The 26,749-nt window shown below is 40.7% G+C and overlaps 1 protein-coding gene across 3 annotated transcripts; it reads left to right on the forward strand.

The window, feature by feature from the left end:
* Positions 1 to 4,808: 4,808 nt before the first annotated feature.
* Positions 4,809 to 26,749, forward strand: NFYB (nuclear transcription factor Y subunit beta). 3 transcript variants are annotated; one of them, XM_054033072.1, is made up of 7 exons: positions 4,809 to 4,902; positions 16,286 to 16,379; positions 17,282 to 17,412; positions 20,034 to 20,231; positions 22,495 to 22,576; positions 24,047 to 24,126; positions 24,339 to 26,749. In XM_054033072.1, the coding sequence occupies exons 2-7, from the start codon at positions 16,286 to 16,288 to the stop codon at positions 24,369 to 24,371; spliced, it is 618 nt and encodes a 205-aa protein (XP_053889047.1). In that variant the 5' UTR covers positions 4,809 to 4,902; the 3' UTR covers positions 24,372 to 26,749. The 3 variants fall into 3 exon arrangements, with proteins under 3 accessions (XP_053889047.1, XP_053889039.1, XP_053889032.1); XM_054033064.1 differs by lacking the exon at positions 4,809 to 4,902 and adding an exon at positions 4,909 to 4,930; XM_054033057.1 differs by lacking the exon at positions 4,809 to 4,902 and adding an exon at positions 5,955 to 6,031.

Consider the following 26,749-nt stretch of genomic DNA (forward strand, 5'->3'; position numbering starts at 1 on the left):
CAATGGCAAAGTGTGTCTAGTGCTGGTCCACATACTACTGCCATCAGTTACTCCATTAGCTTAAGTAATAGAGATCTGTGTGGTGGATCTAAAGGTTCCAACCCTGATGACCATAAGTGTCAATATGGACCCATATGATTGAATTTCTGTTTTTTCAATTTGCTTTTCCAAAAAACTAGGAAATTAAATAAGATAACATTATAAGGTTGCAATGTCAAGCACTCAAAAGTTAGGAAATGCCAGAACTAAGGTTGCCTGTGCAACCTTTATTTGACCCTCTTCTGCATATGCTTTATGATAGTCTTTAATTACAAGATCTTATACACCTCTACCTCGATATAACACTGTCCTCGAGAGCCAAAGAATCTTACCGCGTTATAGGTGAAACCGCGATATATTGAACTTGCTTTGATCCACCGAAGTGCGCAGCGCTGCCACCCCGGAGCACTGCTTTACCACTTTATATGCAAATTCGTGTTATATCGGGCCATGTTATATCAAGGTAGAGGTGTTCTATTTTTTCCACAAGACCTCTGCCTCATTCAGTGTATAAGATGCACCTGCTCTGGGTGTGACTCAGGCTTGTGTAGTGAAGGAGATGTTGTCTGTAGGACCTACGGTGACCAGACAGCAAGTGTGAAAAATCGGGACGGGGTTGGGGGGTAATAGGAGCCTATATAAGAAAAAGCCCCAAATATCAAGACTGTCCCTATAAAATTGGGATATCTGGTCACCATAGTAGGCCCCATGCTCCATTTGTTGCAGAAGTTGGAAGGTGTGTATTAAATGAGCCTGGTGATAACAGGAAAAGAAAGGATGGTCTTGTGGGTATGAATGCTGCCTTGGAGAAATTGATTTTTGTCCTTGCCTTTGCCAGAGTTCCTATATGATGTTAGTCAAGATGCTTAAAGCAAACTTTTCACAGGTGGTCACTAATTGTGTATTCCTCATTTTCTTGGCATAGGCGCCAACTCCGAGGGTGCTCTGGGGCTGGAGCACCCACAGGGAAAAATTAGTGGGTGCTCTGCACCCACCGGCAGCCAAGCTCCCCTCTCCCCCTCCCCACCTCGCCTCCTCCCTCCCCTGAGCACGCCATGTCCCCAGCCCTCTGCCTACCTCCCAGCACTTCTCACTGCCAAACAGCTGTTTGGCAGCGCTTAGGACTTTTCAGGAGGGAGGGGGAGGAGTGGGGACACGGCGCCCTCAGGGGAGGAGGCAAAGAAGCGGGGCAGGGGCGGGGACTTGGGGGAAGGAGGTGGAATGGGGATGGTAAGGGGGCGGGGACTTTGGGGAAGGGGTGGAATGGGGGTGGGGTCAGCGTGGTGCAGGGGTGGGGCCAAGGGTGGGGTGGGGTCAGGGCCGGTTCTAGGCACTAGCGTTCCAAGCATGTGCTTGGGGCGGCACTTTTCAAGTGGCGGCACTCCAGTTTTTTGTTTTTGTTTTTTGCTTCGGCGGCAGCAAAAAACCTGGAGTCAGCCCTGGGTGTGGTCGAGCACCCCCTGGGAACAGTGGAAGTCAGCGCCTACGGTCCTTGGTATCTTATTTGCAGAAGCACTGCATCACAGCAGTAACTGAGATCAATGGAATCTGTGCTTTGGACATATGAAGTGCTATATAATGCTAAGTACTCTGAAAAATCAGGTCCTAGTTGTTTCAAATTGGGCACCCAGAATTAGTGGATACATTTTGACCTTAATCTCTCTGTGCCTCAGTTCCCCATCTGCAAAATGGTGATAATACCACTGTGACAATACCTGTACCTTTATGTTTACCCCTTAGAGGATTATGGTAAATCTTGTACAAAGTATGTCTTGTGAGGTATCATTTGAAAACTTGTGATTTGCTGATTATCATTGTTCTGGTAAAATATGTGTGGCAATATTGTGTGTAAAGTTATAAGATTCTGCTGTGTGATATTACTGGGATATGTCCCAACATGTTCTGGAAGGTAGTCACAAACCAGTTTCCCAGACACAAAAGGTTAGCCAGGACCTCAGCCAGGTGTCAACAAGATCAAATGGACCATAAGCTGATTGAATGGCCACTCTTCCCTAGGATAGAGGGTTGGGCAAAAAATCTACATTTTGACAAAGAAGCAGTTTAACAGTCCCGTCCACACAGACTTTGTCCCCTGAACGTCAGCTGGAGATGATTCTTGCGCAAGAGAAAGTGCTATAAGAGGAGAGAACAAGTCACCTCTCCCTTTCTTTCTACCAAGGCCATCAACAACACTTGAAGAAGAAAAGAAGCAGCATTGGACTGAGGAGAGATCCTGACTGAAAGATTCAGCCAGTAAGACTGTTGGAACCTGTGGTGAGAAAGACCTTTGCTTTGAATTCAGTTAGCTTGTTAAATCAGGTATTAGTTGCGTTTTACCTTTTATTTCTTTGTAACCAATTCTGACATTTATATCTCATTACTTGTAATCACTTAAAATCTTTCTGTAGTTAATACATTTGTTTTATTGTTTTATCTAAACCAGTGTGTTTGGATTGAAGTGTTTGGGAAACTCCATTTAGAATAACAGGATTTGTGCATATCATTTTATATTATTGAAATGACTGACTTTATGTGAACTTGTGTTGTCCAGGAGGGTGCAGGGCAATACAAGACGCACATTTCTGGGGGAAAGTCTGGGACAAGGAGTTTGCTGGTGTGGCCCTGCAGTGTAATTCATGAGTGACTGGCTACAGCACTCTTATATAGCTGGCAGTGATTTACATGCTGAAGCTGTGTATGAGTAGACCAGGAGTGGTTGCTCTCACAGTAAAGCAGTGTAAAAGGCACCCCACATTGGAGAATTGAAGGGACACAGCTGTCCATCAGTCCAGATTGTACTCTGGGTAATGTCACACTCACAACCACCTCCTTAGCTTACCTTATTGGTGGTTGGGGTAATAAATTCATTATTGTGTGTGAAGCTCTCAGATATTATAGTGATAAGCACCATAGAAAAGTTCATTAGGAAATGAATAATTCTATTTTCAGAGCAGGGTTTGAATAGTGTGCAGTAAATAATGCTTCGGGCTAATCACTGAACAATAAGGAGAAAACAAAATATTTAATAGCTTCTTATTAAGGGAACACCGTCCAATCCAGGCACTGAATGAGAAATGGGTCTTATAGAAAAAATAGTATGTGATTGTGTAATTAAAAGATGTATCATAGTGCATGCACACAAGGGGGACGAATTAAGGTTGCACAGGCAAATTTAATTGCGGCATTTCCTAACTTCTAAAGGCTTGACTTTGCAACCTTAATAAGGTTCTTTTAATATGGTTTTGTGTGTGTGTATAATATATATATAATGCTATATTAATAGTACAAAACACTGTAGTGCTCCTAGAAAATGCTTTGTGTCATTTCTACAGAATAGTGTAGTATTTTTTAAAAGACAGTAGGATTTCACGCAAAATATTTGCATGATCAGAGTAGAAAATATTTGAGCTGTCTTTTAAAGCACTTTATTCTTTCAATATCATTCATTTTATAGTTAACTACTTCCTCACTGAAGCTATCCTGCTGTGACTTGACCATAATTTAGGTGTCACAGGTCCCAATCCTGTTCCCATTGAAGTCAAAGTGAGTTTTGCCATTGACTTAAATGGTAGTGGGATCTGGCCCTAATTAGTATATCAAAGATTTGAGAAACTCTGTACCTTGCAGATGTAGAGCGCTTTGAGTTAAACCAATCTTTGTAGAGCGCAGTAGGGAAAGTGCTGTAGTCTGACTCAATGTGCGCTCACTGATTTATTTGTGAAATTCCTGGTTGGGATGACAGAATCCACACAAAGGTCTTAAAGCTGCAGAGCAAGATTAATAGTGGATCCTTATAGTAATAAGGTAGCAAGTGATAAAACAAGCTTCAAAATAAATGGAGAGGAGGAAAAATACATTCCTGAGAGCTGGAAAGTTATTGACTGTTTAGATAATTACTTGCAAAACACTTTCCAAAAATTAAGGAATTAATTCTCACAACACCCAGCAGCTAGGATAAAGATCAAGCTGCACAAAATGTTTGCAATGAAACATGAAGTCATGCAAAATTTGTCTGGTTTAATTTTTCATTAAAAATTTGAAACTCAGACCAAACCTATGAACCTTTTGAGTGAATCTGAGTTCCTCTGTTATGGTTTTATATATCTATCTATATCTATATCTACACACACACACATACAATTCATGTTTTTTCCAAGTGGAAATTTGTGGGTTTGAGTTAGTTTTGCTTTGATGTTTTGCATGCCTACGTATGTATGAATTTTCTCATAACTGATGCAAAAGAAAATGTTAACAAAAGCTCTTGTAAAGTATAACACGAGTTTCACACAACTTTAGGTAATGTAATTCTTAGTGATCAACAATTAATAAATAAATACTATCTCCATCTTAGAAATGGAGTGTCCAACACATCCCTCCTCTTACACAGACACTCAATGCCCAGACAATTCGGTTTACAACGGCCATGTGTATAAACTGATGTGGGAGAGAGCTGCCCGGGGTCTACTCCCATTGCCCCCAATGAAACCCGCTATCAGAGAACCACCCACATGTGTGTGTAAATGGTGGTGGGGAGAGCTGTACAGGGTCTATCCCCCCCCCAATTGAAACCCCCTATCAGAGCGACCCCCTGTCTGAGGTGGGGTCAGTGTGTCTGAGGGAGCAACAACCTGCCCCCGGCTCTGGCCCCGCGTATAAAGGCGAAGGCGGGCGGCGGCGGGAGGGAGTCCGCGCGGAGGGAAGAGCCGAGTGTGGCGGGGCTGGAGGGGAGGGGAGGCGGCGCGGAGGGAGGGCAGGCCGGCTGCGGGAAGCGGGGCTCCGCGCTGGGACTGGTTCCTTCGCAGCCATTTTCTGTCCAACCAAACAGCCGATTTGCGGAGGGAGCCAACCAGGGCCGCACTGGAGGTTTGTGCCTGGCTCCGGCCAATGATTGGTAACCGGTTCCACTGCAGGCTCGAATGAAATGTCCGTCTCCCTCCCCGGGCCCCGGCGCTGCCGCCGCGCCGCCGCCGAGGGGACCAGGAAGTGGGGAGAGGAGCCCGGGCCCCGCCAGCGCCCGCTCGCCTCTTTGTGCGGCCGGAGCCGGGACGGGCGGGGACGGAGCCGGCAGGGGCAGGCGGGGGGAGACGGGACCGAAGCGCCCCCCCCCCCTTCCCGCTGGCCTGGGCTTTGGGGGGCACCGCGGTCCGCGGCCGCTGCTCTGGCTCCATTTTGTGGGCCCGGGCGGCGGGAGCGCGGCTCCCCGGGCGGCCCCTGCCCCGCGCCCGGCCACACACGGGGGAGGGCCCCTGCGCCGTCCCGGTCACAGCGGGGGCTGGGAGCCGCGGTGCCCCTTTGCCCGCCTCCGGGATCCCCTCGGCTCTGGCCGCGGTGCCCAGCAGCGGGGCCGGAACGGGGAACCCCCCCCCCCCACCAGGTCAAACCCCGGTCGTGTCCCTTTGCTCCGTCCCCCGCCCTGGAGCGGAGCGAGTTGCGTCTCTGCGGTTTGGGGGCCGCTTGTGGGATTTTAGGCGGGGAAGGGGCGACCTTTTCTGCCTGCCCTAGGCAGTCCCGGCCACCTCTGCTGAGCGTGGGGGAAGTCCGAGCCCCTGGTGCGGCCACAGCTGCTCCCCGTCTTCCACCTCCCCCCGCAGTTCCGACTTTGTGCCTGTCTGTGGGTTAGGAGGATGGCGGGGCGCGTGGTGTAGCATCTCGGTGATCCTGGGGTCAGAGCTAGGACAACTAGTCTCGTCTACATGGGCACCCAGGAGCTAACCTTGCAGTCCTCTCACAGGCAAAAATCCCTTGAAAGTGATCAGCATGAGTAAGGAGCGTAGGGTGAGGCCCTAAAACACCAGGATGTGGTGAGAGGATCTGAGTAACCAGGCAGGAGCATCAGATTCCTAGTAAGTAGGCAGTGGCACTTCAGTTTTAGAGAGGAAATAATGGATTTTAGTGTCTCGCTTGCTGTTTTTTTTTTTTTTGACACACCATCATTTTGTCTGAGAGTTGTGTATCTTGAGTCTGTGGGTAAACCTTCCCCTCAGGACAGAAAGTAAGTGATGGGGAGAGGGGACTCTCCCTTCCCATAACTGTGCCTTCCAGCAGCTACAGTTAATACTGAAATCACAGCTAGGCTTCTGAACATGTTGATAAAAATAAACTTTCCTAGGTGTTTAGAAACTTGATGTGAACTTCAACCAATAGACAAGAAAGGGTGTCTGGTGAAGCAGGTTTGATCTTGATTTAGGGGATTTTGGCTGAAGTTTAATTCACAAAGCTTATTTAAATGTAAAGATTTTCCTTTTCTGTTTGTAACTCAGGCACAGCTGTTTTCAAGTGCATAAGAAGAGGGAAGTGAAATTTATTAGGTTGACAAGTCTGAGTGAAGTGCAAAAGTAATTAGTAACAAATGGTGACTAGTAACCTAAATCTGAAAACATTTCCATTTTAATAGAGAGACAAGGTGGGTGAGGTAATATATTTTATTGGACCAACTTCTGTTGGTGAGAGAGACAAGTGTTCAAGTTTACACAGAGCTCTTCTTCTGCTCTTGCTCTGTGTAAGTTCAAAAGTGCTCTCTAATAGCCTGGGACCAACATGGCTACAACACTCCATTTTAATAATCAGCTGTAAATTGATTTACACACTTAAAATTTTAGGTGCATTACCCCTGTCTTTAGCTCCTTTTATGTGCTAGCCTTTGCTGCCAACTTGAAACAAAATCCAGGCTGTTGTCACAGAGAGCAGAGTGCTGTAGACTGCCTAAGAATAACTTGGAAAAGAAAACAAATGTAAAGTTCCAGTAACATATCAAAGACTAGTACTGTATGTGACTCTTCAAGCTTGTATATTTTGTAGGCCACTCCAAAAGTGTAAAACTGCAAAGAAATTTAATCAGATTCTACTACTTCCCTTTTTTGTGGCCAAGTCTCACTTAAATGCAAGTCCTTGCTTCTGTAAATAAGCTTTAGTGTAGGAGTCTTAGAAGGCTGTGGGATTGGAAGGGTTGTATTGATTCTTTGGGGTATTCTGGTATATTCAGTCATAGATTACAAGACTGTATCAGATAAATTAAGGCTACCCTTCATCCTTAAATGTCTTATCATTTTATTCGTAATGACCTTTGCCTTGCTGACAGGAAAACATATTTTAAAAAGTTAATTGGGATGCAAAATGTTGCTTTTAAAAAAAAAAAATTTTAAGCTTGGTTACTTATGCCTTTTCTGACAAAAGAATCAGTAGTCAAAAGGCAAAGTGGAAGGAGCAGCTTGGGGTACTACCCACAGTATAGTTGTTATATGTGCAAGAACTGTGTTCATATGCAGCTCTTAGAATGGATTTCCTGAACAGTGTGTACACTTTTTCACTGTGCCAGCCAAACTCTGCTATATACTAGATTATCCATTCTTTATAGTCTGTATTGCATCTGTTTTGACATGTTAGGAAAAATACTATTTGTAATGCTCAGGAAAATCCAGGGTGGTCTGATCCTAAATCATTACTTCCCAAGATGGTATATCAACCACTTGTTGATGGTCTGGAGAGAGCTGGCTGGTTACGTAGTATTGGCTGCTGGCATTTTGAGCTGCTAACTAGACTAAAAGAAGCTAAACATAAATAACAAAATCCTGGTATTAGCCTTCAATATAAATAATTTTCAGTAGTTGCCACATAAATGATATGTGATTGCCAGTGGGAGAGGAGACTGTGTGTGATTGTGGATAGGGGAAGTTGTTCTACACAGCTGTGGCTGGCAAGAGGACAGTGGTCCATTACACTCTAAGATGTGAGCTATGGTATAGAAATAGCTTTAATCCCTGACTTTAGTCAAGACAATTTAACTGTTTTAATCAGAATTTTAAAATGGATAAAATAGCTAATCTAATTTTTATTTAATCTTAAAATTAATTGTTGGGTATCAGATCTGAACTCTTTCTGTGATTAAACAATGAGGTTATTGCATTATTCAGACTCTTTATTTTTAATTACTTTTTTATAACTGTTATTTAGAAAGTGTCTGTTTTAGGATTAGTGCCAAGTAAAAATAGTTGAAAGTTATTTATTTACTAAATAGAGTTCATCAAAATGTATAAGCCACATTGTTAGAATTAAACTGAATAGATTAGCATGTTAGAATATCTAGTATTGGCCTAAAATAAAATTCTCCTGAATTAGTCTTGTAAAATTCTACTTGCTCTTTGCTTGAGGTGAAGAAATTATTTTTCATAAGTGTGTGAAATATTTTTAAATATGATAAAGGAAGGACAAACATCCTCTGCCCTGACTTAAAATTGTAACTAATCTGGGGGGGGGGAGAGCCAAAAATAATGGATCACAGTACAAAATGAAGGATATTTTTATTTAAGTAAAGGTACTAGGACAAGTATCAGAGGGGTAGCTGTGTTAGTCTGAATCTGTAAAAAGCAACAGAGAGTCCTGTGGCACCTTTAAGACTAACAGAAGTATTGGGAGCATAAGCTTTCGTGGGCAAGAACCTCACTTCCTTGCATCTGAAAAAGTGAGGTTCTTACCCATGAAAGCTTATGCTCCCAATACTTCTAAGAACCTCACTTTTTCAGATGCAAGGAAGTGAGGTTCTTGCCCACAAAAGCTTATGCTCCCAATACTTCTGTTAGTCTTAAAGGTGCCACAGGACCCTCTGGTACTAGGACAGTTATTAAAATGTTAATTGAATGTCTTTAAAACATTTCAAACTGTGTGTCCGTGCTTGTGCTGATGGAACAGATGGGACCGAGAGCTGCTGGTGCAGCCTCTTCAGCGCTGTTTATCTGTTTCAGTCTCTGGAAAAGTAGTGGAACTGCAAAAACTTTCTTAAATAGCCTGTATAAGCTCTGATTCTTTCCAGTTCACATCTCTTCTCCCACCATACTCCCTCTCCCTCCCTCCCCCCGCCAAAAAAATCCCAAAACCCACAAGAGAAATCACAGAAACTGTGCCCAATTCTTCCTGGTGTCCCTCACCACTCTCCTACCAAGCCACTCAGTTTAGTGTCTGTTTCAACCACAACAAGAAATTTCTGTTGTTAGGGCCTGTCCATACTGCAACTGTAACCATGCTAGTGTAAAAGTTAACTGGCATAAGGGGTTTCTGTTATAACACTTTTTATGTATAATGTGGATGAGCCTATATGGAGGGAACCTTTTACAGCCTAGATACGGAGTGGGCATACTTCTTGGCCCAAGGGCCACATTGGGGTTGCAAAACTGTATGTAGGGCTGGGTAGGGAAGGCTGTGCATCCCCAAACAGCCTGGCCCCCGACCCCTCTCACTTCCCACCCCCTGACTGCCCCCCTCAGAACCCCTGACCCATCCAACCCTACCCTGCTCCTTGTCCCCTAACTGCCCCCTCATGGGACTCCTGCCCCTAACCGCCCCCCGGTACCCCACCGCCTATCCAGCCCCCCCTTGCTCCCTGTCCCCTGACTGCCCCAGCCCCTATCCACACCCCTGCCCCTTGACAGGCCCCCCGGGACTCCCGCCCCTTATCCAACCTCACGGCCCCCTTACCATGCTGCTCAGAGCAGCATGTCTGGCAGCCGCACCACCTGGCCAGAGCCAGACACACTGCAGCTCTGCTCGGCAGGAACGCACAACCCCTCCACCCAGAGAGCTGCCTGCGCAGCGGTGTGGCTGCAGGGGACTGGGGACAGTGGGGGAGGGGCCAGGGACTAGCCTACCTGGCTGGGAGCTCAAGGGCCAGGCAGGATGGTCCCGTGGGCCGGATGTGGCCCACGGGCTGTACTTTACCCACCTCTGGCCTAGATGCTGAATAGCAGCAGCAGTGAAACTGTCCGATCTAGTTAATGTCACTCTACAGCTGTTAGGGAAGGCATTGAGCATCAAAGTAAATAGAAATGCTTCAGATGCAGGAAGAACACAGGGCATCCATTCACAAGCTGCAAATGTAGAAAGACTTTAAACATTTTAATAAAGTAATTCAGTAGAAATTGATGGAATAACGTCCTCTCTCCCCATCCCATGCACATGCTTGTTAGGCAAAGTTTCTTATTCTAAATTGATTGAGTGGACTATTCAAGCTCTTGTCTAGTGGTTATATTACTAAGACTCTAGGGTTTTCAAAATACAATAAATAAAGATAAAAGGGAAACCTCAGGATTTGGGTTAAATCAAGTGCAGCAACTGAAAAGAATAAAGAAAGCTCAACAAACTTATTCTAGTCCCTTCCCTGCCAGTGCAGGATTATTGCCTACATTGTTTATTTTTTTTTCTAGTTTAGTTTTAAATGTCATACAGGGCCTGCTGCTTAACTTCCTGTGGGAGATCATTCCAGTCTTACAAATCACACTGCTAGGGAGTTTTCCCGGTTTTCAAGGCAAATTTTTCATTTCCTGTTATTCTTAGTTATGCATCTTTTATTGTACTGTGCTAAATTTCCCCTCCTCTCCTTGGTATTCACACTTCTCAAAAGCTTGTAGGCTTGTGTCCTTCCATAGTTGTCACTGAGCCAAGCCACAAATATTCCTTACTCTTTCCTTCCAAGTAAATCCTATATCCCATTTAAGTTTTTATTGATAGTGAGGTGTTCTGAACTGAGTTTAGTATTCTAGGTGCAGTCTCAACAAGGCATTGCTGACCAGGAAATAATGCATACTGCTCCAGAACATCTTTATGTGCAGCCCAGAACCTCATTTTTTTAATGCAGTATGATACTGTAAGTTCACATCTAAACTAATTTGCTGTCCACTATTACCCTTGAGTCTCATTTAATACAATTCTGAATGCCTGCCTTCCTCCTTTTTCTTGAATTGTCTTCTCCAGGTGTTTTAATCTCCATTTTCCCCAGCAATTTCACTGTAATTCCTGCTATTTCTAACTCCTCAAGATCTCTTTGCAATATTTCTCTGTCTTCAGTGGTGTTTGCAATACATCCCTGACTATTTACATGCAAATTACTGTGCTGTTTACTTCCAAATCATTGACAATCTCAAATCAGAATGGAACTAACCTGACCACTTCAAATTCCCAATTCATGACTCGCAATTTGATACATTACCCCATATTGTCTTTATTTGTGCTCGCTCCATTTGCTTGTGTTGCTGTTCAAGCCAGTCTGTTTTTTCAAGTCATTTTTCAAACAGGCTCTAGAAATGTAGAATGTAGCTGTATTTTTATTGCATAGGTATGCAATCCATTATACTAATTCAACAAGGAGTCCGATGGCACCTTTAAAGACTAACAAATTTATTTGGGCCTAAGCTTTCCTGGGTAAAAAACCTATTTCAAATGTGAAGAAGTGGTTTTTTTACCCATGAAAGCTTATGCCCAAATAAATTTGTTAAGTCTTTAAGGTGCCACTGGACTCCTTGTTGTTTTTGTGGATGCAGACTAACACGGCTACCCCTCTTATACTAATTCAGTGTGTTTGAGGCTCCATGTATGATGCCATTATGTGACCACGCAAACAGGGAAATACGCTCCTTTTTATTAAAAAGGATATCGTATAATCCCACCTCGGTAGGAACACAGTAAAATTCCCCTTATGCAGGATTTGAGTCCTTGAAGTCAGGACAGAGTTTTCAAAGATGCCAAGTCCCATTTTCAAAAAGAATTTAAATGCATAAGTAATCTTTGAAAGTGGGATATAGGCTCCTAACTTGCATAGGCACTCTTGAAATTATTAACCAAGGTCTAGTTCTCCTTCTAGAGGCTTATTGATGTTCTGAAAATTAGCACCCACTTGCAGCAATGGCGTAGTTGCATTGTTGTTACCAGAAGTGTCAGTCTGACAGGAGTCACTGCCCTTCTCCCCCACACTTTGTCAGGGAGTCAGATTACTGTATGCTGGGGGCATTTCTCTGGTACATTGAACTTTGGTGCATTTTTAGAATAATTTCAGTTTAAAACTGGATGCTTTTGAATTATTTTGTAGCCAATTAACATAGCTGTATACCACAGTGCTTTATTGTTGCATAAATCAGGTCATGATATATAGAATATGAGCCTTGTACTGAGCTGACTTTGAGCGTGTTAAGTAAACACTTATGGTGATCTTAACCCCAGTGACAGATTATTGTAAATTTAAATGTTAATTTTAAACATGTCTGAATTTAAAACGCCAGTATTTTATTCTGACTATCCACTGTGACCGAACTGTTAGTAACAGCCATCTTTAAACAGGCTCATGTTAATGTCAGGAACAGAACCTAAAGAAACATTAGTAGGGTGTCATGTTAGTGTGGTATTTCTTCTCTGGATACCTGGATCCAGATGGTTTAAGCAACAATTGAAATTTAGTTTATTTCTTTCCCTCTACACCTCAAACCCATAAAACAAATAGTGTTTACTCCAGAAAGGTTTAGGAATGGATTAAGACAGGATAATGAAAGTCCCAGTTGAACTAAGAGGGAAAATTTGAGAGCCTGTGTCTGTTGTTCATCGAACTCTTATAAAAGTGAAAACCCTAAGCATAAAAATTCATCCATGAATAAGGAATATTCTTTATCATTTTTCTATTGAAGTGAGAAAACTTTGAGAAGCACTCTTGATGTCTTTGGGTAGAACATCTAATTTAAAAGTCCAAATTCCACCAGTTCAACCAATGGAATAAATTATCTTCTTGGGTCTTATCTACGCTTGGATTTTTTCCCAGAAATTTCCCCCCCGTTGGTACAACTGACTTTTGGTAGCAATCATATAATCCGTAAAATCACTCGTATAGGCACTGACATTTTACCCACTGTGACTTGTTCTGAGCAGGGTTAGGCAACACTGCCTCAAATGTTGATGGCTGTCTGGTGCCCTCGCTATATATTAATGCTTACATCATTACCACAAGTGGGGTCTTAGAGGTGGTAGCAAGAGTCAGGTAGGGATTTTTCCACCTAAAATTCCCCTGTGCAGATTGGGGGAGGGAGGGAAGAGTCTGTCATCATAAACTCCATCTTGTTTTATGTTAATTCCACTTTTCAGGGACTCCACTTTTTATTGTTATCTTTACTTTGGAGTTTGACCTTCATGTGATATTGCATCCTCTTTTGTGGACTAGAGCATCAATGTTTGTAGTACAGGCTTGACACAAATTGAATGACTGTCTGTGAAAATGGCACAGAGCAATCTTCAACAACCAGCCCATCCAGAAGAACAATGAACTCTACACCGAAGCCTAGCTGGAAAAGTGGCTGATGATCCTCAACCTAGGCACATGGCCAAAGGGGTCAGAGACTTTATTCAAGAGGGAATGCTGCCTGTGAAAGGGGTGGGGGATGTCAGACTAGTGCCACATTCAAGAAGACCAGGCTAAGGAGAGAAGAGGCAAGAAGGGCTGCCTAGCCTAAGGATGCTGATCAAATCCAGGAGTCGCAGGAGGAATGAGATCAGAGCGGGGAATGTATTCAGGACTGTTATTTTTCAAAGATCTGTAACTCAAGTGATTTTTAAGAGTAAAGTGTCTGTGGTTAAGAAATTCCTTTACTAAGCCTGTATTCCTTGCTTGCCTGTCACATTGTCTTGGAAAGGGTTAACACACTGTGGTGGAACTCTGAGGGAGCATATATAAGCACCTGAGGCTTAGGTGGGCTGGGGTGTGAGGTGACTGGACTGTGGGGGCTAAGTGCCCAAGAGAGGTGTCAGATCAGGACCTTCACCTTGGAGTGTCTAAAGACCCTGGGCTAGGAACAGTAACCAGTCACTGTCCAGACCCAAATTGCTTAGAAACATGTGGTATCCAGTAGTTGTGTTCACTCACAATAGAATGTTGTCTACCCAGAGAGGGACTCGGCCAGGTTGTGATAGACACAACCTTCATGTGGTTAAACTAGCAACATTATTAATCTTGTAATTCCTATCAACGTAGTTACAAGGTTGCTTCTTCGGTTCACCTTGGATTCATCCACAGTAGATATACTAGGACCCCTGTTACTATAACAGCCAGCACTGGTGCAGTTTGACCTGTTCTAAGCTGCTGATGTAGACAGGTCTCAAACATTTTCATCCTGATAACTCTCACTAGTGATAGCAACCAGGTATCTGCAATATTGCTGGTGGTTGCAGTAAGATGAGTTCTCAATCTGGTATAGAATATGCACTTGAAGAAAACCCTTTCTGTGGTCATAAAGATCCATGAGGTGGATCCCTCTGTAGGATCAAGTGTAAGACTGCTTTTCATTCATTAAGGAGAAATCCAGATGTGAATGGTTGGGTTTTTGTTAGCCAATGACTATGTAAGATTAAACAAGAAACAACACAAAAAACCACAACAAACAAGGTTAATTCAACTCCTGAAGGTAGGAAACATTTACTTTAATTTCCAGATATGGAAATGGTGATATAGCATGTATCTTGCTGAACATTAAATAACTGGAATTAATGTTTAAGTGAATATGATGGACAGCATTCCAGCTATCACACTTTATCTAAAATGGTTGCCTGGAACTCAGCTATTCCTCAATAACAAGGTAATGACAGATGAGTGTTTCTGCTTCCCTACAATGAAAGCAATGGAGAAGCCCTAGTACACCTGTGCACTCTACTAAAGTGGATTTCTTGAAATAATGCCAATTAAATTTTAGAATTTCATACATTTTATTAATACTGATTAAAATTACCATACATTGTTTGCAGTGTAAGTCATATTACAGATGTAATCTTACTGTCATGGCTGCTAGCACATACTAACCGCCAGAACGGCTTGACATTTTTCAAATGAATTTTTCATTGAAATTCAGCCTTTTATGCAAAGAGCATTTTTTCATGAAAACAGTTTCAAAATGTTTCATTTTTTTAAAAAAGCTTCTGATGAAAACTTTAAGTGAAAAAACTTTCTGCTTGTTTTGAGAAATCGTTTTGGCATGTTGTCTGCGGGGGGAGGGAATGACCAGTGTTGCTCAGGCAAAGTTTAATTCCATGATGGGTTATTGTTTTGGTTTGGTTTTTTTTCCCCCCAAAATTGAAAAATCATCAAAAACTCAATTTAAAAATAGTTCTGCAGAAAAATCAAACCGTTACAACAAACAGAATGAAAGGCACTTCTGAACTTGCAGAAATTTCAGTTACTTTATTTGGTAAGCTCATGACAGAAATTAATGTGAAACCATTTGGTCTGCATACAACCCAGAGCTGCTGGTCTGTGTCTGCTTCAGAATTAAGCCAGGGAGTCATTGAGACCAAGAAGCAGACAGAACATCCAGAAAATTATAAGGAAATGGCAATTTTCAGTGTGACTTGGCCAAATCTGGATGTATTTTCATGGGCACAGGAAAAGACACCTCTGTAGCCCCAGGACTAACTCCCAATCAAATTTTGAGTTCTTGCTCCATACCAATGAGGCTTTACAGGGTTTCTCAACCAGTGGGTTGCAGCCCAAAACCGGGTTGCCAGTATGTGTCAAAGGATGGCAAGGGGGCCGGGTCCTGCTTCTGGGGAGAGGAAGAGGGTGAGAGATACTGGGGTAGGCAGTTGCAGATTTTTGCCCTGCTCTCACCCTGCAGGGGTGCATCCTACAGCTCTGGTCCTGTGGGGCCAGCTGAACTCAGGTCCTAGCATTGAGTGTTGCGATCTGGTATGAAGGGTCACAGCATCGCTCAGATTTGCCCCAGCTGCCCCTCCACCATGATGACAGGCTAGCCAGGCCAAATTTGAGCAAGTGGTGCTGTGATCCTTTGCACCATTCACAAATTTGGCCTGGCTACACCTGAATAGCACTGCAATCCCAGAGATTGCAATACCCAGAGCAGGGAGCTGAGTCCAGATAGCCTTGCAGGACAGGAGCTACTGCTGTGGTATACAGAGTGTACTTATTTAGTACTTAATATATATACTGTATATTGTTTGTTAGTAAGAAATGTTTTAGTAAGCCAGATGGTTTTTGCACTAAAACTGTTTACTGGGTCATGACAGACCATAAAGATTTAAAAATGGGTTCTGAGTTCAAAGGATAGAGAACCACTGCTTTAGAATTCCTTTTTAAAAATTGGCAAAATTACCTGTGTTTCCCTATTCTCATTCTCAAATGGTTGCAGAGTTTTTGCTGAAGCTTTCCTCCAGAAGCTCAACCTGAGGCAGAGGCCAAACATGGAAAACTTCAGCCCACACAGTTAAAAGTACCTTCCTATAAGTTTAAATGTGAACGAGCTACTGAAGCCAAAACATCTCAGGTCAAATTCAGCCTTAATTGAAGAGCAATGGACACTGTTTTTTAATAAGAAAGTGCTTGTTTATGCCAGGGCTGAATTTGGCCCCTTACTTTCAAGGTAACTTAAATTAATCTACTGCTAAGCAGTAGCATTTGTGGTATACCGGAGTATATGATTGATTTGTTTTGTTATAGATGGACGGTGACAGTTCTACAACAGATGCTTCTCAGTTAGGAATTGCTGGAGATTACATTGGTGGTAGTCACTTTGTAATACAGCCTCATGATGGTAAGAAATCTACCAGTTAAAGTGGAAGTTTGTCTGTCTTAGCATAGTACTATTAAGTGTTACAATGTCCTGTCACTTCTTGTCTAGCTCTTCCATTAATTCTCCATTGTTCATGAAGCTAAGCATTGGTATTTATCTGCATTCATAATGACTCCCTGCATACAATTCAGTTTTGATCAATTTGAAAATGGGTTTGCAACTTTCAATGTTAGCATCGGAGCCCCTTTGAAAGCAATCTAGTGTTCTGGGTAAAAGAAGTAATCCACACAAACATGCTCTACATTGACCTGTAACGGGGTGGTGTGTGTTTAAATATCAAAGGATGTTGCTTGCCTCTTTGCTGGAAGAGGAATGTCTCTTTTTTAAAAAAAAATAATAAATTAATAACATTGTTCAACAAACAAATTAAATCTTAGTGTTTGTGAAGCTGGTATCCAGAAGAACACCATTGGATGTGTCCATGTGTAATATATACAAAGAATACATATTGGTGAGGTGTGATAGAAAACAACTTTCCTAGGCACCACAATGTCATGGGAGCATGTGTTAATTTTTAAGAACCCTGGACCTTTCAGAGCTGTAAGCAAGTGTGGTACTCACTTGGAAGTTGGGAATCTCCCATTTCAACTCTTGTTAAATCTTAAACCTCACTGAATATTGCTAGTCATCTATTTCAGACCAGTATCATTTTCTTTTGCTGTTGCGGATGGGGTTTGAAATTTCACTTTTAGGGGATGATAAGAAGGAATACTTCTGTGGCAAGCTTTTTTTAATGGTAGCTATTTGAAGTTGATCAGAGGTTTGGAATGTTAATAGTCCTGGAATAATAAGTAGAATACTGGTAAGATGATAGAAGGTGCTTGACAAATGCACCCAATACTAACTTTTCTTTATTTTGCTAGACACGGAGGACAGTATGAATGATCATGAAGACACAAATGGCTCAAAAGAGAGTTTTAGAGAACAAGATATATATCTTCCAATTGCAAATGTGGCAAGGATAATGAAAAATGCCATACCCCAGACAGGAAAGGTAATATCCATGGCTAAATCCAACAGGGCTGTTCTGCTAATGAGAACAGATTCATGTATTACATTCATTCTTTGGTTAGGCAAACCTGGGTTCTAGTACAACATCTTTATCTTCAGTTGCTGAAACTGCATGCTTGCTCTTTGAGAGCAATTTTTTTTGGCCAGGTTTCCCAAAATTTATTTTGAACTATATTGAGTTACAGGAATCCAACAATTAAAAGATTAAAACTGCTCTTTTGCATAAAAAATATAAACTACTTATTATTCATCCATATTATGGAGTCTATAGCTGTGATGTTTGGTAGTATTTTTTTAGACACGCAGATTATACATAACTGCCACATAAGAGCGGACTTATTTGGTCAAAAATAGAGGCTAATATTTGAGCTGGCTTGCTTAGACCTTATCTAAACACAAAGGTTGAAGCAGGTTTCTAAATCAATTTAAACTGGTGCAAACCCCAGTGTGGACACGCTTAAACAGGCTAATGAGATTGCTAAATTGTATGACAAATGTAAATTACTGAAGTAGCCGGGTCCAAAGTTGGTTTTGTGTTTATCTAGTGTCTACAATGCTTTACATAGACAAAATGTTTTCAAAATAGCCACCAGATGTTCACTCATAAAAGTTGTCAGGCATGATGGCAATCAAATATTAAGAACTGTTAAACTTGTAGGAAAAAGATTTTTTTTCTTTTTTCTTTTATTTTTATTTATTTATTTATTTATTTTATACTTTTTTTGATTGGAGTGCAGGGAAATTGGAATGAGTGAGCCAGTTTGGATGAAATAAGAACTTCCTTCTCAATCATCTGAGGAAAAATCTAGTTTTTCATCTTTGAACTTCTGGATTTCCAGAAGCAAGATGCCAAAATGCCATAAGATAGGCTGTTCTAATGGCTTTAATTTCTGGCCTTACTAGAAGTACGAGATATGAGAGAGCTTGTGAGAGCTTGTTCTCCAATTCTGCAGACTTGAGATTTGATTAAGAATTGGAACCCTGTAAGCTACTTATCTTAACCAAACAGTTATTGCTGTCTGAGTCCTATCTAATATTACATAGGATTTGGAGTATTGCTTACTGCTCTTGTCTTGCTGCAGAAACTTTCCTTTTCGTCTGTACAGCTTACAAAATAATCAGACAGCTAGCAAGGCATTAAAATATAACCTGGCATAGGCAAGGCATGGATGCTTTCAAAACCCCTGAGTGTTCCAGTGTAAGATTGTTATATTCATTAATCTTTTCTTTACACCAGATTTTCAAAAGTGCTCAGCACCCACAGTTGAGGTCAGGTTTTCAAAAGAAGTTGGCACATTGAGTGCTAAGCTGTCTTGAAAATCTGGCCATAAATATCCCAATGGGAGCTGCTGGCCCTAAGTGTCTATATGCTTGAAAATTATGTCAGAGAGAATATGGGGTTCTGAATAAAGATTGCTATTACTCTCAGATACAAAGGTTCCTTCTTCATATTCCATCTGGAAGAGATTTGTCACATATGAAAAAGCATCAAATAAGGATAATCCTTCAGTGGATTCTTGCTTATTTACTTCCCTAAATACTCCGCTGTAGCACCCCTCTGCTATTATAAATCACCTAATTTATTTTTAACGGGATAAAAACTTTGACTCGCCCAATTTATTCTTGGCAGGAGCATATCTGTTTATTCACTTGAATGCTTGTTTAGAAAACTTAGAATATTAAAAACCACTACAGAGGCTTGCTACCAGGCAAACTGAGTAAGCACTAGTTATGAATCTGATTAGGATAAAATATCCCTGGCTGAGCTGCAGAAATTTAGCTCTGGAAGGCCTGAGATACAAACTCAATGGCAGAGTGAGCAAATTAAAGGAGAATAGAAATTCATGAAGATGCTTTGTCCCACAAGACATTATAAAGTGCTGTCCGGTCAGATTCATCATAACTCCAATTTCGTACCTTTCTTAGTTTCCATTTCCAGAGGGTTATAGTACCATGAGATTCACTTACACTTACAACTTACGAATTCAGATCTGACTGTGAATATAATGGCTTGTATCCAAAGAGAAGAAAGGGAAGCATGGAACCCACTAGTGTCTCTAAACTGTGTGCATGTATAACAGCTTGTACAGAATGCAGCTGTGAAATACTACGGAAATTGTAGAGGTCTGTAGTGTCACCTGAAGTAGTAACATAATAGTCTTACTCCATTTAAAATGCTATTTTATCTGCATTTTACCTGGAACAGTTGTGACATCCAGTGGCTGTTTCGCATATGCACACCAGTTTTGTTGATATATGCATATTACTTGTGGATAATTATTGTGGGGACATTCCCATATCTTCTAGTTTATTATTCTGCTACCAAGAATTGGAGTACTACAGGTTTTTAGTGTAATGTTGTAAGACTCTCCGGACTAGTGAGCCTAAGAGCTTTAACCCACAGCCTGATCCTGAGAGGGGCTCAGCACCTCTAACTTCCAGTGAAGTCCAGGGGAGTTGTGGCTGGCCGGCACCTTTCAGGATCAGATCTCTGAACTGAGCTTTGGGAACAAGCTTAGTAAGTAGAGCTTTAATTTGCAGTTTATTAACATGGTGAAGCTTAAGCAAACTTCAGGTGACTTTAGTAATGGTTTTTCTTACCAGATTGCTAAAGATGCAAAGGAGTGTGTGCAAGAGTGTGTAAGTGAATTCATCAGCTTTATAACATCTGAAGCAAGTGAGAGGTGTCATCAAGAGAAACGAAAGACTATCAATGGAGAGGATATTCTCTTTGCCATGTCTACCTTGGGATTTGATAGTTATGTTGAACCTTTGAAGCTGTATCTCCAAAAATTCAGAGAGGTTGGTAGCCTATCTTTCCACACAGGTTTAGACAAACTTACTGTGTTCAGTGTTGGCTCTTTTTATTATCTCCATATACAGCTGAAAATGGTTCGTTTGCACCATACCCCAGAATCTTCTGTCCAGTGACTGATGGTTTTTATCCCATGTCATGTTCTATTCTGATATAGACATGGCTGTTACACATCCGAATAGAACATGACATGGGATAAAAACCACTTAAAAACATAATTAAGAGTATTGGCAAATTTGTTGTTCCAAAGTAACTAAATTGTTCAACTGATTTTTATTTTATTTTATTTTTTTTGAAGAACCTTTCAAACATTATGGTAAATCAGTTTTTGTGCTCCTGTTAAGAACTCAGCCAGATCCTCAGCGGCATTCAATGGAGCTATACTTACTCACACCAGCTGAGGAGCTAGCCCACTACATTTTGTCAGATTGCATTTCTAATCTGTGAAGGGGAAAGATATATTTTAACACATTACTTTGGTGACATGAAAACTTGTCAACTACATGCCTGTTTGAGCATATTTTGCTTTGGTTGTCAAGTACTTTCCAATACCCTGTTTTGGCATTAAGATTTGCATTTCTTATTGCAGAAGATACTTCAAGATTGAGCATATCCTCTAGTCTTCTCAGAATTTAGCATGAACTTTCTTCCTTCCTTCCAGCAACCTAAGTTTCATGCAAAATAGAGCTGTCCTCTGCCTTTTTCCACTTTGGGAGGGTGGGTCTGAAGAGATTAATGTATATTCTGTTCCTTCACCCACCATCCCTCTGTGGCAGTTTATGCCAAAGGACGGGGAGTTTTCCTATGAGACAGTGGCATGAGACATTGACTCAAGAACTGAGTCTGTCCAAACAAGTTATAGGAACTTTCAGCTAATAAGCTGCTTCTCCCCTCCTCAACATCCCTCCATTTTTCCCTGCACACCCACGCGGCACACAGAACACCCCATACTCTAACCCTATTCCATGTGTTCATGTAGCACTGTCTGAAGGCTGGGTTAGCTTGTATGTTGCAGTAGCGCTTCAGAAAATTTTTAAGCCCGTTTGGCTTCAAACATACCTCTTCTTTACAGTGACATAGATTACCCTACCAATGGTGTCAATAGGCTAATGGAGCTAGCATTTAAAATCTGGATTTGTTGGCTCTGGTTTTGCCTGTCAGCTATAAATGATGTTCCCAGTCTTTTCTTCAGACTACTATACAAAGGAAACTGCCTCTTCTTTTTTTTTTATTAAACATATGGACAGTTTGTCATTACATTAGTACTTGCTTTGATGTTTTCACAAAAAAACTGTCTGATGAAACAGCACACAGTTCATTGGGTGCCTTAACTCATCATGCTGACCTCAGGTTCTGGTTCTGGTTGGATACTATGGGGAAGAAATCAAATATCTTGGGTTTAAAAGTGACCTTCCTATTGTATGACATTGGCACTGTACATAATTACTTCCCACAGCTATTAGAAAAGGCATTAAAGCTATAGCATACAAATTAGTGGAACAACCCAAGACTGCATCTTGTCTCTTTCCCACTTCATATCCCAAGAACCGTTCTAGAAAGTGTGTATATCCATGTATAAAGTGCAACAAATAAGCTTATGTAACCAGCATATGTTTGCCACATTTTGAGTACTCCTGGAATTCTGCAGTCTGCTGTGGATTCTAGGTGCAAAATGTAGACCAGGGGTCAGCAACCTTTCAGAAGTGGTGTCCTGAGTCTTCATTTATTCACTCTAATTTAAGGTTTCGTGTGCAAGTCATACATTTTAACACTTTTAGAAGGTCTCTTTCTATAAGTCTATAATATATAACTAAACTATTGTTGTATGTAAAGTAAATACGGTGGCCAGGACCTGGCAGTGTGAGTGCCACTGAAAATCAGCTTGCGTGCCGCCTTTGGCACTCGTGCCATAGGTTGCCTACTCTTGATGTAGACCTACCTATTCCTTGTGAGTTACCACAGAACTCTTACTTCTGCAGAATTTGAAGGATCTCCTGTAAAAATACAGTCTTTATACTTTGTACAAATCTGTTATGTAAGGAGTATAGCAAATGTTAAAACCAACTCTTTGGAAGCTTACATACTGTGTGTATTAATATTTTAAAGAAACATGATCATTGGAGTCCTTGGATGTTAGTGTCACACTTCTCATTACTGCATACCGGCTCTGTTAGCAGTTTTAGGAAACTAGGATGATGAGCACTCTAAGGTAACTGTTATAATGCAGACATTTTCTGTATTTCATTAAAGGCAATGAAAGGAGAGAAAGGGATTGGAGGAACAGTTACAACTGCAGATGGTCTTAGTGAGGAGCTCACAGAAGAAGCATTTAGTAAGTAAACCTTTTACATTCAGATCTCATTACTACTTTCTTTGTAGATCCTCAAAGGTTTCAGATTTAAGAAAATGTTAATCATCAGAATTTTCTTCTTAGTAACTGAGCCTGGGTCAGACTAGCTGGGTGGGATTTAAAATCAGAATTTTCATTTGGAAGCAGAAGGCTGAAGAAATGCCTTGACACCTGCTCACCAATCATATTTCAAATTTCCCAGGCTCTGGAGGCTTCAGGACATTCAAAGCTTGAGAGGTTGGGAAAGTTACTTCACACATGTGAATTAATGCCAGCATTAAAAATGGCAGTTTTGAAGGAGAATAGTAGGACTCGGCAGGGAGCAGGAGGCCCCTGGCTAGGAGCCAGCAGAAGCAGGACTAGGAGACAGAACCTCTATCTCTTATTTTTAAAAAAGTGTGCTTTGCAAATCACGTATGTATGTGCTGGATTATCTTGTCTGAAGAGTTTAACTTCAGACTTGATGTATCTTTTGCATGTAACTTTTAGATTGGGCACAACTTAATTGTCTTTTTTTTTTTTTAAACCAAATATGGTAAAGACCAAATTTAATCTCTCAAATGTAAGCTGTTCAGCTCTGTCAAACATTTGGTTAAACTTTTTTTACATGGGAAACTGATTTAGAGTTGTTCTGTTTTTGTCTCTGGACTTTCCAAACCAGCCCCTCACTTATTCTCTCCAAATGCAGAATATCAAAGTTATAACTGAATGTTTAGCCTTTTGCTTCCTAATGACTTCTGTAATAATTCTACTCTTTGATTGTCTCAGGGCTTAGACCCACAATTACGATAATGTGTACCTAACAGGTTCTCCATTTATTCTCTTGACTTCCACACCACATTTAGTTAGTTTACTAGTCAAAATTTTTTTTATTTACTTCACTGGCTTCCTGTAGGTTACTGTGTTAAGTCCAAACTCTTCATCATGTCTTTCAGAGCACTGCACGATTCCATCCAAGCCTGCATCACAGCTCTAATTGCTACCATTACCCTTACCACTGCCCCATTTTCTCCACTAACAAATCCCATCTCTGTCAGGGCAGGGATAGGCTCCCATTGTGTCTTGGACTATGTGCTCAGTGCTCTAACAAATATTTTTAGAATTCAAGTGGCCAGAATGGTAAAGTCCACCTCACATTGGAAAGTAAAGCTGTTTTTTTGCCTTAATACATCATCAGCAGTAAAAATTTTGCAAGCTGACTTCAGATAATGATTTGATGCAGAATAAAATCTGTTTCAGCTCTGCAGTGCTAATGGGAGCTAACTTGTTTTTGTTAGTAAACAGATGTGAGTGTATAGTACTCGGGGAGTAGATATGATGAGGAAGGTTATGCCATTGTCCCTCTGACCATAACTGAACTTTCTGTTGTGAATGATGATATATACTTTAAAAAAGTTCTATGTATCCTGCAGTTTTGTCTAACTACCTTAACTAAACTGCTCTTTCTTTTAGCTAACCAGTTGCCAGCAGGTTTAATAACAACAGATGGCCAGCAGCAAAATGTTATGGTTTATACAACATCTTATCAACAGGTACAGTATCCTCTCATCCACTCTCTTCCTTCTGTTGCTAAAATTCAAAGCCCTATTTCAGCACCCCCCAGTTTGAAAGAGACGAGAATAACTTGTATTTAGACCTCTGTCATGATTTTCTGACACTACGACCTGAAAGATTACTAAATGTGATACAGCTTCCGAGGACGGAAACTTGAAACTAAGCTTATGTTCTTTTCCCCCCTCTCTAGATCTCTGGTGTTCAACAAATTCAGTTCTCATGATTTGAAGAAGGCTTTGGATTTGGGAATGGAAGAGACACAAGAAAGCTGTACAACTTGTGAGAAGAGACGTTAGTTTAAAATGACAGAGGAGAGAGTTGTCTCTTTGTACATTAAATAGCTGTAATGTAGCTACCTGAGGCTTGACTAATGGAGATGTGAATTCTGACAAATCTTTTTTCATGAATTTTAAAAAAATTGGATTTTAAGGGTATTAAAGTATTTTTGTTTTGTACAAGAGTTTGTTGCTCTGTATAACTCCTGTATGCATTGTATATTGCAATTTATTACTGTCAGAGATTTGTAGACAGTTTCTTATTTTCATATTGAATCATGTTACTTTTGTAATTCAAGTAAACAGCTGAGTTTAATTCATGTTTACCCTTTGAATAAAATAAGGGTAAAGTTCATTTTGAATGCAAGTTGCCTTTATTATAAAATTTAAATTGTTCTTGGTAATGTAAATTGTCTTGCATGTCTTAACTAGATTTTTAATGTTGACATATTTATTGAAAATTTGAAAGGGATTTTTTTATGAAACTCTAGCAGCTCAAAAGAATTGTTAGAATTGTTTTTTAATGTAACGTTAGAACTTAATGTTAATCCAGAAGCAAACAATTGTTAGATCTGTTTAAATTTAGATATTTGGTTCCCATCAACAGTGTTTACTATAATGCAATAGTTTTTATTTGAGATAGCTACTACAGGCATTCATTAGGCTACTTTTACAATTATAGTAACTTAACTCTGTACAGACTTCTGAAGAATAATTTGTTAAATTTAAAGTAGTCTTAGAGCTATTGAAATTATACGCTTTCCTTTTATGCATGGTTTTTGGAAAGCCAAATCCCAAAATTTAACTGTTTTCTCAAGTGTTATAGGAGGATTTTATAGTCCTGTGGTAAATGACCTCAATTTAACTTTTTAAACTGAAATATTACAAGGTTTGGTTTCCTGTAAGACTCTGGGAACTCTCAAATGTTTCAGAAATTGTGTGTGTGTGTGTGCGCACGCATATGCATGTGTGAGTGACTGAAATGTGAATAGGTGATAAAAATCTGAAATGAAAGACTCAAACTTCTAGTTTGCTGTCTCCTTCCTGATTTTGCAATAAACTGTACCTAGATAATGTAATTTTGTATATTTAGTGAGCGGTTTAGTAACATTGCTGGTTGGTTTGTTTTTTTAAATAATTGGGTGAGTAATCTTGTTAGATACTTCAGTGTCCTAGACTGTGTTGGTGTAAGGATGGTAGTGTATTCAGGCTGAGTTCGGAGCCTTTTAATATTTCTATTTGCATTTCAGTGAGGTGAAAGTTAGATTAACCCTCACTCTGCCACCCATCTCTTTTTTAACTTAAAAACAAAAACAAAACTTTGACCTGGTACCATAGTTTTCCTGGAGGCTATTTTGGAAATGTGATGTTTAAAACCTTAATGAACTAGATAATCTGGGTTAAAACAAAACAAAAAAATGAAATTTCAGAATTATGTGCTGTACGTGGCCAGAAGTCTTGGTGTATCTTTCTTTGCTAATTGAAATAATGTCATAATTTAAATGTAGGTTAACAATATGCCAAGGCAAGCCACTGGACAAGGTCCACTGTATTCTGTGGCAAGGTGGACGTATCTTCTGTAGCAGTGTTCTCAGGTGCTGTGGCAGACTGGTGTCATTTTTGCAGCAACAATGGCTAAACTTACTTAAGTTTTTCATTAAATATGAGATTAATAACACAAGCAGTACCGGAGCCCTGTATGTTTTACGTTCAATTTATTTTAGACCAGTCCCATATTTCCAGTTCTTGATGTGCAGAATTTGGTACTGAAAAAGGGTAACGTTTAAACTGTGAGGGACAAGCCAGAGGTTTTGGCATCTGGGGAGTGTACAGAAGGGATCTTGGACTTCTAGGAAAAGCTCATTAGTTGGATAGTGTTGATTAAATATCAGCATTGAAATATGTAATCTCTTTAACTTTACTCTGAAACTTAAGATGACAAGTCTCTTTGAGATGAATGGAGCAGTTCACACACGCGTGCTATTCTTTTTGAAGTCAAGAAGACAACACTGCAGCATTGCACACAGGCTGCATATTTTCAGGGTTACGTCTTCAAACATGAAGGATGGATTTTATTTATTTTAAATTAAAGCTTAGATGCTAGAGCACAGCTCTGGCAAGGGATGAATTCAATGTTGTTGAAATGCATGGGACCATTCCTATATCGAGAGAGATTTTCTCTCTTCCCCAATATTTTCTCTCTTCCCCAGCTCCCTTGCGTTTAAAACAAGCAAACAAAAAAACCTAAAATGACATCAATTTGGTCATGTCATCTGATGCTTTATCTCAAGTGTAATTCTGTAATAAAGCTTTATCTTTGAATGTT

The sequence above is a fragment of the Malaclemys terrapin genome, chromosome 1 (genome assembly GCF_027887155.1).
Source record: "Malaclemys terrapin pileata isolate rMalTer1 chromosome 1, rMalTer1.hap1, whole genome shotgun sequence".
In the NCBI taxonomy this organism is placed as follows: Eukaryota; Metazoa; Chordata; order Testudines; family Emydidae; genus Malaclemys; species Malaclemys terrapin.